Source organism: Macaca nemestrina, chromosome 18 (genome assembly GCF_043159975.1).
Source record: "Macaca nemestrina isolate mMacNem1 chromosome 18, mMacNem.hap1, whole genome shotgun sequence".
Lineage (NCBI taxonomy): Eukaryota > Metazoa > Chordata > Mammalia > Primates > Cercopithecidae > Macaca > Macaca nemestrina.
The window spans coordinates 75,360,630-75,376,577 of record NC_092142.1 but is presented as its reverse complement, the minus strand read 5'-3'; the positions used below and the strand labels follow the sequence as shown (position 1 = coordinate 75,376,577).

At 35.3% G+C, this 15,948-nt stretch overlaps 1 protein-coding gene across 3 annotated transcripts in view; it reads right to left on the bottom strand.

Moving 5' to 3' along the window:
• The window catches only part of LOC105491252 (contactin associated protein family member 4), a 280,044-nt gene that overhangs the window by 34,529 nt on the left and 229,567 nt on the right, over positions 1–15,948 (bottom strand). For all 3 annotated transcript variants that reach the window (XM_011757456.3, XM_071084990.1, XM_024795881.2), the window contains 2 exons: positions 2,893–3,063; positions 1,947–2,165 (listed from right to left, as the gene is read on the bottom strand). In XM_011757456.3, the coding sequence (XP_011755758.2) occupies positions 1,947–2,165; positions 2,893–3,063 (390 nt within the window). The remainder of the gene's footprint in view (positions 1–1,946; positions 2,166–2,892; positions 3,064–15,948) is intronic.

Sequence of the window (15,948 nt, the reverse complement as noted above, 5' to 3'; positions counted from 1 at the left end):
AAATTGCCATACCTTTTGTTGTGGCCATCTCTCATTTTTGTAATTCAAGAAATAGCTTTGTCAATTTCCTGACTGAGCTTCTAGCATGTTATTAAAAGTTATATATTTCTTCTCATACATTCTTTATTATTTTCATACCCTTAAGTCAGTCAGTCAAGTGGTCACAAGATCATGATTAGATTGTCTATTATAGTGTCTTACTCACAGAAGCTATTCATTAAATATTTGACTAAAGGAAATAATAAAGTATCAAAATAGTAAGTACACAAATATATTGGAAACATGTCTTCCTCAAATATGTTGCAAATATGCTTCATCCTTTCCAGTGAGAGAAGGTTAATAACATCAGACTCTTAAGAAATAAAAGGTGTAATGGGGATCTGATCAATTTTCTTCAAAAGTGTAACTCTTGAGAATTCTTTAAAAATAATTTCTTTGTTGTTGTTGTTGAGACAGGGACTCCCTCTGTCACCCAGGATGGAGTTCAGTGGCGTGATCATAGTTCACAACAGCCTCCAATTACTGGGTTCAACCATCCTCCCACCTCAGCTTCTCGAATGCTGGGATTACAGGTGAGTGCCACCATTTTTTAAATTTCTTTTACTTTTTGTAGAGATGGATCTTGCTGTGTTTCCCAGATTGGTCTCAAACTCCTGGCCCCAAGCAATCCTCCTACCTTTGTCTCCAAAAGTGCTAGGATTACATCAAGCTTGTCCTTTAAGTACAATTTCTAATAATTTATCATTTATTCTGCTTTATAGTGTTTTATGTCCTCATTTATGTTAAAATATATGAGAAGTGATCAAGTAAGAGATAATGCAGGGTCCATAATTTCTACTAATTAGCAAAGATTCAAAGTAAAACAAACACATCCAGAGGATGCCACTATCAAATCTATAAATGCCACATGAATGGATTTAGGAAATAAAGGAACAACATTCTGACATAAATATTAAGTAGGTGACCAGAAAATATCAGGAAAAAAAAAGGGCAAAATGAAGGAAAATAGCAGAGGAACTGGTGAAACTGTCAAACATGAATTCTATACACACTGGGTATCTGGTTTTTTTTGTTGTTTTGTTTTGTTTTGTTTTGTTGCTATTGGCCTGTTTTCAATGTGATGACTGGTGGGGGTGGAGGGGCGGCAGGGAGAGTGTCCATTGTTTGGCATCAGCTGGATGATTTCCTCATCAAATAAGGTTTCCTCAACAATTCTGAGAACAGAATAAACATTCCTGGTATCATAATAAAACACTAATATAAAAAATATCTAAGCTGAAACCCATCATGTAACCTGTAATATTAAGAATGCAGGTAAGGCTGGGCGCGTGGTGGCTGACACCTGTCATCCTAGTACTTTGGGAGGCCAAGGTGGGTGAATCACGTGAGGTCAGGAGTTCAAGACTAGCTTGGCCAACATGGCAAAACCCCATTTCTACTAAAAATACAAAAAAATTAACTGAACATGGTGGCAGGTGCCTGTAATCCCAGCTACTCGGGAGGCTGAGGTAGGAGAATCGCTAGAACCCTGGGGGTGGAGGTTGCAGTGAGCCAAGATCGCACCACTGCACTCCAACCTGGGGCAGAGAGCGAGACTCTGTCTCAAAAAAAAAAAAAAAAAAAAAAAAAAAAAAAAAAGCAGGTATGCAAATAGGGATTAAACACAAATCTGAATCTCATTTATGAGATGAGTTTTTATAGGCAAGTCAACCCTGGAAGCTCAGCTATCTCATCTGTAAAATATGGATGATACCCATTTCACGGGCTGGGTGTGAGGAAGAAATGAAGCACTTGGCCCAGTTTGGACACAGTTTCTGAATCAATGGTGATTTCCTACTGTTGCGTGTTGTTATTACCCTCGTTTTCATAGTTGGTATTATTTTTATCTTGGGCCATTTCTGAACATATATCATACAATTAAATGATCGCTTAAAAAGAGAACTTACCCACAAAGAGCTGACTGTTGAGCTGTAAGAGGACATGCCCATCAGTAGGGGCGGGCTGTGTCTTCCGTGTCAGCTGGTCCACTTGAAGGGAGGCCTCCTTCATGTTCCTTTCAATCCTCACGTGGTGCCACTGGTTGTCGTTGAAGTGGGTGGGTGACTGCACTGAGATTTCAAAAGGCCCATTCCCCACATCAAATGAAAAAGTCACCACTGTTGGAGCTGGAAATATTACACATAAAGATTGTTCTAGTGAGTTCCTGTGGTGGAGTGCCAAGTCTCCAATATACTTAGGAACAGCACCACAGCATAACAATCACTGAATAGAAAGATAATAAACATAGCATGGTTTGAATGCTACTGCTTGAAACTCATGACACTAACACAGAACTAGGTCTTCTGATGTGAAATGAGACAGTTAAATACATTCACATTTTTAGAAAAAAAAAACCCAACAGTATTCTAAGATAGTCCTCAGAGCTAATTTTTCCTATTGCTAAAAAGTAAAGCTATTTATCCAAGGCAAGGAAACTAAATAGCAACTGGCATTGTAACTAAAAATAATTGTTATAGTGATTCAAACTTTATATAATTTTTAAGGCATGCTATACACATTTGATACTAACATAATAGCAGCTTAGAAGTATATCAAAATGAGTGGTTAAGTAATTCGTAATTAACTAAGAAATTGCTTTTTAGTTTTAATTCACTGAAATTAAAACTGCTTTTAAATTGGTACAAGAAACTACCAATTATTTTTCCAAATTATCACATGTTAAGTATCAAATTATTTTCTTACAAAAAGGATAAGTTAATATTGAGTCTTTCAAAGGGATGCAATGAAAAGAATCAGATGATAAAGTAGACACACGAGTAGTTTAAAAATTAGTTAAAAGATTTACTACTAAACGATAGAATCTCATACACTTCTCTGGAAAAGGAGACTTACAGCGAAGCTCTATCCGTATAAAATCAGTAATCCCCAAGTTCTCTAAGAATACCCCAGATGAAGCTGTTGTCTTAAAAAAGAAAGACACATCTGCGCTAAGTTCTCCGTGGAAAGTAGGAAAATGAAGATATGAAGCCTCAGTATCAAAGGAAGCTGAATTCCAAAATGATCCTGTTTTGTGAACAAAAAGGAAGAAAAAAATTCAAAAAGAAAATAAATTCATGAAATAAAATGAATAACAGTTACATTTTCTATTTTTAGCATTTTTGCTATTTAAAAAGGTATTTATACAACTCTGCTCTTTTTCTGTCAACTATGTAGTATACAAAACATGAGCATAAGAGATTTCATAGGGATGGAAATCCTGGATTTTTTCCAATAGAGAGTAAGAATGATCATTACAGAAATGGTCTAAATGTTATATTTTATATGGAACAAATATCCTTAGCCTCAATACTATACCCTCCGCCAAAGTGATATACGATCTGCAAACACTGATAAGTAAGCAATATTTTATAACTTCAAAATTAAAACACCTACCTGTTTCAAACAAAAACCCCAAAGAAGCTCACAGTATATTTGTTCTAACACTTCTAACACACACACTTCACAGTTACATACACTGTTTTCCTTAATGGGCCTGTGATTTTCCAAACTGAGACTGGCATTCTAAATAGTCTCGTCTAATTACAAACCAACATACAACTTACTCTGTCCAAGCTGACATTCTCATGAAAATACTCTTTTTATTCAAAATTATCTCTTACTTTGCCAATAAGAATGAAGTAGATGAACAGCGGATTAAAAGTGTTCTCAGAATGTTTACAAATGCTCAAGATAGGCAGAAAATGTTGAAAACGTTGGGATATAAATTAGGAGATCTGAAAAAAAATGCAGACTATAAAGTTAATTATAATTTGCTGCCAAAATACCACGTATCTTGACTTTCTCACTCCTTTTTTGGTATCTACAACTTTCCTTTTGAAAAAATATTGTGAACCATATATAGCAAAAAGTATGGAAAATCAAATATAAATGCAACAGCATGAGCTGACAGGAGTGAAATCCGACTGGATACATGTGGTTGATGAGGAGTATAATCAGAGAAACGAACTGCATTGTCTGCTGCCAATAGCAAGTTCTCTGCACATGAAATACAAATATACATCTTTAGTTTTAAGCAACTGCCTCTACACACATTCCCTACACTGGATAAAATTCTATCTAAATTACCTTCCTGGAAGAAAGATGTATTGATTCTCTGAAGTTGGAAAACAGCAATTTCAAAACAACAGTTCATTATGTCAGCAGAGAACAGATACCAAGCTACAAAGTTAAAAATCACAAACTTGACTTTGCTCATACGTGTTTCTTAAATTTTAATTTACTTTGTATAAATTCTAGACCAAATAATGCTTATATCTATTTTTGTTTGTTTTTCTTGTGGATCTGATTCAAAAGTCAATTCTAAGCTTGTGTGTGGACAATTTTAGAGCTGAATTTATTCAACCAAGAATCTACTTTGAAGCTTTTCCTCCCAGAGTCAAATGAAACCATATATTATCAGAGTCACATCAAGCCTATTCCTTACGTCCCTTTTACAGCTATTCCTATACTAGACCTTTGGATTTCTAGGAAAAAATAAACACAAGAAAATGTAAAATATCAAGTCAGGGATAACAACACATTTGCATTCTTAGAAGTTCTTAGCTGATCTGTTTTCAGAATGAATTAGATGCCTTTTTGTTTAAATGTTATATATTAAAATAAAAATAAACTTCACATTATGGAATGTTATTAAATCTTATTTTGTCTGATTAGAAAGTGGAGCATTCATAATTACTTAAAGATTTAAATTAGGTAATATTATGATACAACATTTTTTTCATATTATGTCATAACTAACTCAATAAAGCATCATACAGTAGGCTTCAAATAACTGCTTGAAGCAGATGAACAATTCTTTGAATTGCTGCTATCTGTACATGAATGCTTTTATAGCAATGAAACCAATTTATTACTTTACACATCTTCAGCACTCTCATATACATAATAATGTCTATTTCATTTAGTTAGGAGACCTTATTTTATACATTCACAAAAGGTGGAAAATGAGGTAAGGAAATTTTATTGGGTTAAGAAATTGCTGCTAATTCAAAACAATTATAAAGAAAGCAAAGGCCAATATTTCCATGATCAAATAATGTTAATGGCATGCGGTATCCCAGCCCTTTACACACTGCGCTAAGAGACACCCACCAGAATCTAGGCCACCTGAAAGGAAAGGCAAAGAGGGGGAGGAAACAGAGCTCAGCAGGCAGGCAGCAGCAGGAGCTGCAGGCTTTTGGAAGGGAGCATTCTATGGATTAGATGGTTTAAAATTCCCTAATCTCATGGAGGGAGAGAGGAGAATGATAGTTACCAGAGGCAGGAAATGGCCTACTGGGAAAAGAGGAAGAGAGATTGGGCAATGAATACGAAATTCCAGTTAGATGGAAGGAATAAGCTTCATGTTCAATAGCAGACTAGGGTGATTACAGTTAACAACACTGTTGTGTGTATTTCAAAATAGAAGAAAGGACTCAAATGTTCCCAACTCCCAGAAATAATAAATGCTCAAGGTGATGGATATCCTAAATACCCTGACTGGATCATTACACATTCTATGCATGTAACAAAATATCACACGTACCCCATAAATATGCATAAGTATTATGTATCTATGAAAAATTTAAATAAATAATCACAAAAAAGTTAAAATAAAATAAAATACCCTAAATTACATCGTTGTCAATTCGATTCAATATAGGGCACTAGAGATTTTAGAATAATTTTTTAGGCCAGGCATAGTGGCTCATGCCTGTAATCCCAGCACTTTGCGAGGCCGAGGCGGGCAGATCACTTGAGGTCAGGAGTTCGAGGGCAGTCTGACCAACATGGTAAAACCCTGTTTCTACTAAAAACGCAAAAATTAGCCAGGCATTGTGGCAGACGCCTGTAACTCCAACTACTGAGGAGGCTGAGGCAGGAGAATCACTTGAGCCTGGGAGGCTGAGGTTGCAGTGAGCCAAGATTACGCATCTGCACTCCAGCCTGGATGACAGAATGACACTCTGCATCAAAAAATAATAAATAAATAAAATAATAATTTTCTAGAAACCCTATTTTTATCTTACCAGAATAAATTATATAAAAGAATAAATCCATATAGTCATTCACATAAAAGAGGAAGATGTACTAAGTATTGAATTTCATACAGAAAGTTAAAAATGAAGTCAATTTAGGAAAATTAACATAGTACTATGCTAGGACTATAAGTACTTTTAAAAATAATTATTTTGCCAAACATTTATAGAATTCCTTTTTGGAAAAAAAAAAAACAGACTTAGGGACACAAAGTAGATTTGTGGTTTCCCAGGGTTAGGGAGATGGGGTAATTGAGGGACAGCAGTGGCTCAGAAGGGTAACGTTTCTTTTCAGGGTAATGACCATGTTCTAAAATTGGTGTGACCATTGTTACACAACGTAGATATACTAAAAGCCATTGAATAGCACATTTCATATTACTGATAAAATATTCATATTATGAATTTGATATCAATAAAGCTGTTTTAAAAAACCAGTATTTTATGTCCTGAATGCTGAATACCATTCAGGACATAGGCATGGGCAAAGACTTCATGTCTAAAACACCAAAAGCAACGGCAGCAAAAGCCAAAATTGACAAATGGGATCTCATTAAACTAAAGAGCTTCTGCACAGCAAAAGAAACTACCATCAGAGTGAACAGGCAACCTACAGAATGGGAGAAAATTTTTGCAATCTACTCATCTGACAAAGGGCTAATATCCAGAACCTATAAAGAACTCAATCAAATTTACAAGAAAAAAACAAACAACCCCATCAAAAAGTGGGCAAAGGATATGAACAGACATTTCTCAAAAGAAGACATTCATACAGCCAACAGACACATGAAAAAATGCTCATCATCACTGGCCATCAGAGAAATGCAAATCAAAACCACAATGAGATACCATCTCACACCAGTTAGAATGGCGATCATTAAAAAGTCAGGAAACAACAGGTGCTGGAGAGGATGTGGAGAAATAGGAACACTTTTACACTGTTGGTGGGATTGTAAACTAGTTCAACCATTATGGAAAACAGTATGGCGATTCCTCAGGGATCTAGAACTAGATGTACCATATGACCCAGCCATCCCATTACTGGGTATATACCCAAAGGATTATAAACGAATTATTTTAAAATAAGCTGAAAAATATAGATTTTAACAGAAATAAAATTCTAAGATTAAATTATATGTTACATTATCAGAACACAATAATCTATGTATTGGTTTCATAATTCACTGGTTCCTCTTTTTAGCACATCTATTATTGTTTCCAAATATTTATGAACCTCAATAGGAATCAATATAAGCAAAATAAAAATGAAGAGAATAAAATCTGGCTGGAGATAATTATAGCTTGTGGTTTGCAAAGCAATACAAAAGAGAACAAATCTGTTCATAGATGTTTCCATAGAGTAAACACCCCCCTACACATGCACATACAACAAGATAGACGTGGCAACTAGAAAGCGAAAATTCCTCTTATGAAGGCAGAGCAGAACTTGTTTTTACAATCAAAAGATCTTACAAACTATCACTGAAGAAGATATTTCTTGTCATTAGTCTTATACTAGTTTTGTGCAAAACTGTTCTGATATTAATAGCAAAGAAATAGACTAGTGTATTTAATTATTCAGACATACACACATAGAATTTTATTTTAGAAGTAACTGGAAGAACAGAATTTTGGAGCAACATCCAATTATTTTTAGTCTAGATGTAAGAGAATATATAAAATAGTAAACGAGATGAGTGACACTTATCTAAATTTGCTACTGCATTATCTCTCAGTCATTCCTATGGAGGTCAGAGTGACAACAAAGAGGTGTGGAGTTGGGCATCAGACGAGACAGCCTTCCAAGCGCGACATCCTTATTCTATTTGAAGTAACCTATTCTGAATTAACAAATGGCAATAATTTAATATAAAAGGAGAACATATTATAAATTCAAGGAAAATCTGGTCAATCCAAGATTGATGTCCTCCATGAACACACAGGATCACGCAATAAAATTAGAGTCCAGTTACTCATCTGAGAAGAGGATCAAATTCAGTTATTCAAAAAATATGAGACAGAGTGATTCTGATTTCAGCAAAACAAAATAATTAAGTGCCCAGTCAGAATTTTGAGCTTTTTATTGGCCATTTACTAATAAAAGTGCGATTCCTTTATTTACATCGTTAAAGTCAAAAGTCACTTGATATTCAGAGTATTGTCTTTTTAAAAATTATTTTAACTCAGCAATTAGCTGTAAGTAGAAGAGTACTTAATATCTTCCTGCATTTGCACACTTATAGCCTTTACAGTATAGACATTACTGTTTTTAAGTAGGCACATCTATACATTTGTCTATTACAGCCCATTTGTAATCTGGCATGTTGAATATTTTTCATGTATAGAGAATACTTTTAAATATTAATTAAAGTATTTTATTAGACTAAAATAATTGAAAATAAAAACTAGCAAATTATTCATAATACACTTATTGCCTGATACCTGCATACAGAACTTAATTACACATCCTTATGTGGGATTGTGTATAAACATTGGGTTTTAAAGAACACTACAGGTAAGTACACATCTGCTGTAATATGATGCCAAATATGCACACTAAATGCTCCTCTCCAATCACATTATATTTCCCTCATGCCTTCACTGTCCCATACTCTTAGAGGATTATTTCACACTTCCTCTCCCCAATAATACATCTCATTTCTCATTCGTTAACTTTTCTAGGACTCTCTAATAAAAGAGCAGAAGACAGAAGTGACCTCCTCTAAGCACCCACCACCACACCGGTTCACCTTCCTGCAACATCACCTGTGTTCTGCATTCTCTCCTGTTAGAATGAATTAACTGTCCACAATCCAAGGATTTATTTACTGGATCTCTCTTACTAACACAGACATGCTATTAATTCTCTCATCTCAGAAACCCCAATCTCATGACCATACTTTCTCCTCCATTTACCATTACATATTCCCATGTTTTTCTCCCCCCACTAGTCCTTGAATCTATCTCAGGCTTTTATCCCCAAACACTTGACAAAACAAACCATCACCAAGGTCGCTATAACATCCACATTGCTAAGGCCAATGATCAGTTCTCAGTTTTATCTTACTTAAGCTAACAACATTTAACATAGTTGATTGTTCTCTCCTCCTTGAAACACGTTCTCCACTTGGAGTCCAGGCTACCCACACTCTTCTTTTCTCATAGGTGATATATTCTCACTCTTCTTTCTTGCTTCCTCTTCACCTCGTCAACTTATCCATACTTAATTGCCCCAAAGCCCTGTTGTTATTTCTCCATCCACAATAATTCCTGCTGTTCTGTCTTATGGCTTTAAATATGCTGAAAACTGACAACTCCATGTCTCTTCTTGAATGTTTAACGACATCTCAACCCTAATGTGTCCTAAAACTGGGCTCTTTATATTTCTCTACAACTCCTTGACCCCAGCAGCAATTTCCCTCATTTCAATTAATGCCAATTCTTTCCCTATAATTGATTAGATCAAACACCTTGGTGTTATTTTAGACTCTTCCTTTCGCAAACTACAATTCATCAGGAAATTTTACTGGTTTCCCTTTCAACTCTACCCATGCCACAACTCTCACCATTGTACCCATGGCTCAAGCTACCATAATTTCTCAGCTGGATTGGTGATATGGTCCCCTAAATGGTTTCCTTGCTTTGAGCTTTCCCTGTTCAATCTCACTAAAACCTAAGTTAGATCATACCACTCCTCTTCTCAGAATTCCCTAATGTTCTCCAATTTCATTCAGATTGAAAATGGATTTTCAAAATCTTTCATGATTTGACCACCAGGTTTCTCTCTGACTTCTACCACTCTCTTTCTTGCCCACTCTGCTCCAAACACTTGGGCCATGTGGCTGCTCCATGAGTATACCATCTACACTCCCATTTCTGTGTGGTTTATCTGGTCTTTCCCTCTGTCTAGAGTACTCTTCCAAAGGTAGACACGTGCCTTGCATTCCTATTTCCTTCAAATCTTTATTCAAATACCACCTTCTTCTTGAGCTTTAAATGATCATCCTATTTAAAATTATGCAACTTCTGTCTCATCTTTATTTTCTTCATAGCTCTTACCAGCTTCTACTGTACCATATATTTCACTTGATTATTGTCTCTCTCTCTCCAAGAGAATATAAGCTCCAAGAATACTGATATTTTTATCTATTTTGTTCATTGTTCTCTTGTTCTTTCCCACAAGTGGAAAGAGGGAAGAAAAGAGGAAAAATAGAGACAAGAGAAGAGGAAGAAGAAGAAGAAGAGAAGGAGGGCATAAAAAGGTGAAATTTAAAAAGATAAACCCAATAAGATAAAGTAAAATATAAACATTAAAATAAAAATGTTATAATGGAGAATTGTCAGGCATAGTGGAGCTAACAAAGTTACATTATTTTATTATCTGTTGAAATGGAATTGATCCTCACTTTTTTTTAATGGTTTATATGTAGTCTGCCAAATGGAAGAGAACTCTGTCAAATGAAAGAGAAATTAACCAGATCACTAGTCAATATTTTTTTCCAGTTGAATAGCCTCACTTCTGCAAAGTTATTTATTGCCTACATGCACCTTTGATTATTTAATGCATTCTGGGCAGCTGTGATTTTTCAGACAGCTGTACTAGTCGATGCAGACAAAATGAAGAAACTAACTTCAGTGACTCAAGAATTTTTTGGAACGAGAAACTTACAGCAATCTTTTCTAACTATGAAGGTTTCAGGGTGCTTTGATTAAACATAAAATTTCAATGTAATGAATTACCTGAAAAGAAATACATATGATAAAATGGGTTGAAAAATTCAAATGCCAAAGAGTTAAGAATACTGCCTTGCTCAGATAGACAGACTGAAAGCAGAAATTCAGACCACATTTGCAAAAATGTTAACAACTTAAAAAATATGTATATACCTTTTCTCACATTACCTCTATTTCCAAGAAAAAGTAATACCAAATGAACAATATTCAGGTACATTCTTGTTAAATTAGTGACCTTTAAGGATAATTGTTCCTTCAGGTATTCAGACAGAAAAAGCAAGTCACATACAAGGTAAAAAAAAAAATCAGTATGGCCTCAGGTTCCTTCACAGTATTCAATGGCATAAAATAAAGGAACTCTGTCCATAGATTTCTGAGGGAAAGAGAATGTATCCAGTCTGGTTTATTTGTGAAGTGCTAAGGCAACAGGCAGACACTTTCAAGTTTGAAAGAATTCTGAAAATAAAGCATACAAGAGCCCTTTTGAGAAAATTTTTCAAAAACAAAACCAATATTCATAAAGAAATATAGTCAACCAAAAAGACATTTAGAAAAGCTGTGGAAGGCAAGACGACTGCATTCCTCAGCACAGACAAGTATGAGATAATATATGCAAACTACTGAAGGTAGCATGACACATAAAAATTACACCAGTTCCTAAAGAGGTTAAATGTAGGGTTACCATATAACCGAGAAATTCCACTCCTAGGTACACACCGAAGAGAAATAAAGCCTTTATCCACACACACACACACAAAGTATACATGGATGTCCACAGAAGCGTTATCATAATATCCAAAAAGTGGATCCAGCCCAAATGTCCATGAACTGATGAGTGATGAAACAAAATGTGGTATATCCATAGAATGGAATATTATTTGGTCACAAAAAAGAATGAAGTGTTGATGCATTCTACAACATTGATGAACCTCCTGGACGATATGATGCTAAGTAAAAGAAGTCAGTCACAAGAGACCACACATCTTGTATTTTTATCTATATGAAATATCCGGAATATGCAAGTTTGTAGAAAAAAAGTAGGTTACTAGTTGCTTAGGGCTGGGATGGGGAGGGGGTGAAATGGACAGTGTCTGAAAAATGGGAGCAGGTCTACTTTAGGGGTGATGAAAGTGTTCTCAAAATGATGATAGTGATGGTTGCTCAACTCTATGTAGTACATTAAAATGATTAAATATACTACAATTGATTGAATTGTACACTTTTAAAAGAGTGGATTATAGGCTGTGAATTATATCTCCATTAAGCTGTTCCCAATAGACAATATAAAGTTAAAGCACCACAGTTTGTTTTAGAATCCTAACGCAACAAATATTCTCAAGCACATAAAAAATTTAAAAAATGCAACCCTCAAGAATCTTTCTAAAGACAAAAAAAAAGATAAAATATCAACTACCTGACAAAAATAAATAAATCAAAATAAAAAGCATTGGAGAATAGAACTAGTGGTTAGTCTTTAAAAGTAACAATATACAAATAATGGCATAACTAGCAAAAACTGGGAAGGGGGAGATAAAAAAGGGGAAAGAAGAAATGAGTGCTAGCTTTTCCATTTCTCTGAGTAGATAAATGCTGTTTATAATTTAAAAATACATTTAATATAAAATGTAGTGACTCTATAATCTTTTAAAATGTTCATAGTCTTTTTTTGTAAGTTTAGCGGGATCCCTTAAATTGAATATACTTTGTTAGATATATAAATTTCAGGAGCCATCTTGGCTTAAATTTGGTGTTTTCTTTCTCAATTTCAATGAGTAAAGTTTTATAAATTCATTTCTCGATCTCTTTTTAAAAATATTTTGTCTAGAGTGGTGATTCTCCACCTGGGGCAATTCTTTACCCAGGGGACATTTGGCAATGTTTGGAGACATTCTTGGTTGTCACATTTGGAGGAAGGATGCTACTGGCATCTCTTGGGTAGGAACCAGGGATATTGCTTAGCTCCAACAATGCACAGGATGGTCCTCAACCATAATGAGGAATTATCCAGCCCAAATGTCAAGAGTGGTGAGACTGGGAAGCCCTGCACTAGAAATATCTACCAACATTTGGAATGATATTCAATTGATATTAATCATTATTTCTGAGTTATGTGATTCTTGGTGACTTTTTTACTTACTTTTTTGGCACTTCTATGTAGCTTTAAAAAGTTATGATTTTGTATCAAGTAAGTCATTAATATTTAAGACAATTAATTAAAGGTATGCATATGTATAAAATTCCCCCAAAAGGTTACCATGGTCCTGACAACTATCAGGGTTCCCAGTTCCAAAGTGAAAACCTTTTGAAAGTACTAAAAACAATTTGTATTCCCTCACATTTATGAAGTTTCTTGCATATAAATTATTGGTTGGTAATAAATGTTTTTCCAAGTGAACAAAAAAACAAAGTAAAATAGACCATAAAATAATCTATTTTCCAAGAAGTGGAAATCATTTCAGTTTAATAAAGGCACTGTATTAAGAGTGAAAAGTAAAAAAAAAAAAAAAATTAATATTAACTAAAATCATATTCTTATTTGAAAGTACTTTCATTGTTACAACTTCAGGCATATTGATGAGAAATGGCTTAGATGGAACTAGACACTCTTCTACTATGTGATTTTTTTATACCAGAATCAATAATTCAATATAGTCTAAACTCCTTTTAGTACAAGTATATATTTACTTATTTAATTGCTCATAGAATCAAAAATGTATTCATATCTCTTACTGATAATTCACAAGCTATAGGTTTCTTTACATGCATATATTAAATCATTCTCATTATTTCATGAACTGTTATTCATTGATTATCTTTTGTGCAATAGGTAATATATTAGTTATCAGGAACACAAGAATAAATGAACAATGTACCCTGCTCTTCAGGGGCTCAAAAATAATTAAAAGCCAGTATGAGAAACATATCTTTGTAATATACTAAACATGTTTTGAGAATGCAGAATGACTGTGATCTAGAAATCATGATGGAAGAGTTTTAAGCTGAGTGTGAAAGGGTTTGGTAAAAGAATTAGGGAGATTTTGCAGATAAGGGAGAGTGAATGACAAGGAATTGAAGCCAGATGCTATTGTGGTCCAGGAATTCCCTTTGTGTTGCAAGACTCACTGAAGTAGAAGAAAGTTTCTGTAGACGTCTTCTTGCTGTATGTCAAGAAAGCAGGTTTAATTCTCTGTGTGAATGCCTGGGCTTTTAATTTGTAACTCTGTTGCTGGTTCTGAACATACTGCAACTACAGTTAGAACACTTGGGCAGGCCCTATGTCAGCACCATTGGTCCACTTCATACCCAAACCAACTGGTGACCTAGAACTGTGAGTCTCAAACTACCTGTATAGAAAAATGTGCTTTTTTTTCCCTTCTTATTTCAGCCATAAAAAATGAGATTCTGTCATTTGCAACAATATGGATGAAACCAGAGGTCAGTATGTTAAGTGAAACAAGCCAGGCACAGAAAGACAAACATTGCATGTTTTAATTTATTTGTGGGGTCAAAAAAATCAAAAGAATTTAACTCATGGAGACAGAGAGTAGAAGGATGGTTACCAGAGGCTAGGAAGGAGAGTGGGAGGCCAGGAGGAGGTGGGGATGGTTAATGTGTAAAGAAAAACAGAAAGAATAAGGCCTTGTATTTGATAGCAAAACATGATAACTATAGTATAGTATAGTTATATATACATTATATATAATAATAATGTAATTGTACATTTTAAAATAACAAAAATGGTATAATTAGATTATTTGTAACACAAAGGATAAATGCTTAAGGGGGTGAATACCCAATTTTCCATGATGTGATTATTGCACGTTGCATGCCTATGACAAAATGTCTCATGTATCCCCTAAATATATACATCTATTATGTACTCACAACAATTTTACATTTTTAAAATGTAAAATTAAAAATGTAAATTGCTAGAAAAGTGAAATGAGAAAAGTAGAGGTTTACAAAATAGTATCTCCAATCCATTTTTTATTACTCTTCTGTCCAACAGACATAAATTACTCTGTCCAATTGACATAAGTCATTCTGAAAACATACTGTCTATTTTCGTACTAGCCTCCTCACACATTGGTAGCAAAGAATGTGCAGAACAGTACCAGCCTGTGAACCATACTGGCTTGGGGCAGCAGTACATGGAGTGGTCCACGGACCGGCAGTAGCATGTGGAAACCCATTAGCAATTCTCCTACTCAGCCAGGCAAGGTGGCTCATGCCTGTAATCCTAGCACTGCGGGAGGCCAAGGTGGGCAGATCATTTGAGGTCTGGGGTTCAAGACCAGCCTGGCCAATATGGTGAAACCCTGTCTCTACTAAAAACACCAAAATTAACTGGTCATGGTGGCATATGCCTGTAATACCAGCTACTTGGGAGGCTGAGGCAGAATAATCACTTGAACCCAGGAGGCGGAGTTTGCAGTGAGCCGACTGCACTCCAGCCGGGGCAACAGAGGGAGATTCTGTCAAAACACACACACACACACACACACACACACACATGCATGCGCGGAAGGGAAAAGGAAGGGGAAGAGGAAGGGGAAGGAGAGGGAAAAAGGGAAGGAAAGGGAAGGGAGGAAAGCAGGAAGGCACGGAGGGAGAGAAGGGAGGGAGGAAGGGAAGAAGGGAGGGAAAGAAAGATTCTCCTACCCACATCCCCTGAATCACAGTCTCTGGGATAAGGAGCAGAAATCCGTGTTACAACAAGCTCTCCAAGTAATTTTCATTCATGCTGAAGTGGAGGAATTGTTGGTCTAAAAGACTCTGGATGGTTCCTCAAAAATAAATATGTTCCCACTGCTCCTGGCAGGCTGATTACATAGGAAATATACAGGTGACTCCTCCTACTAATGACCTTTCTGCCCACTGGTAAACCCAAATGTTTTCCCTTGATTCTTTCCTTTGACTCTTTTTCTAAAGTTTCTAAAGTCAATTTAAGTTAGAAACATACTCAGCATGATTCCAGAAATGTCCTGGAGAATTGGAGAATATCTGTGTTACTGAAATCTTTACTGTTTCATGAATTTGCTTCTACTGGTTGTTTGTTTCTATGTTTGTTTTGGCGACCCAATTTTGTTCTGTAAGAGACAAGGTCTCACTCTGTTGCTCAGGCAGTAGTACAGTG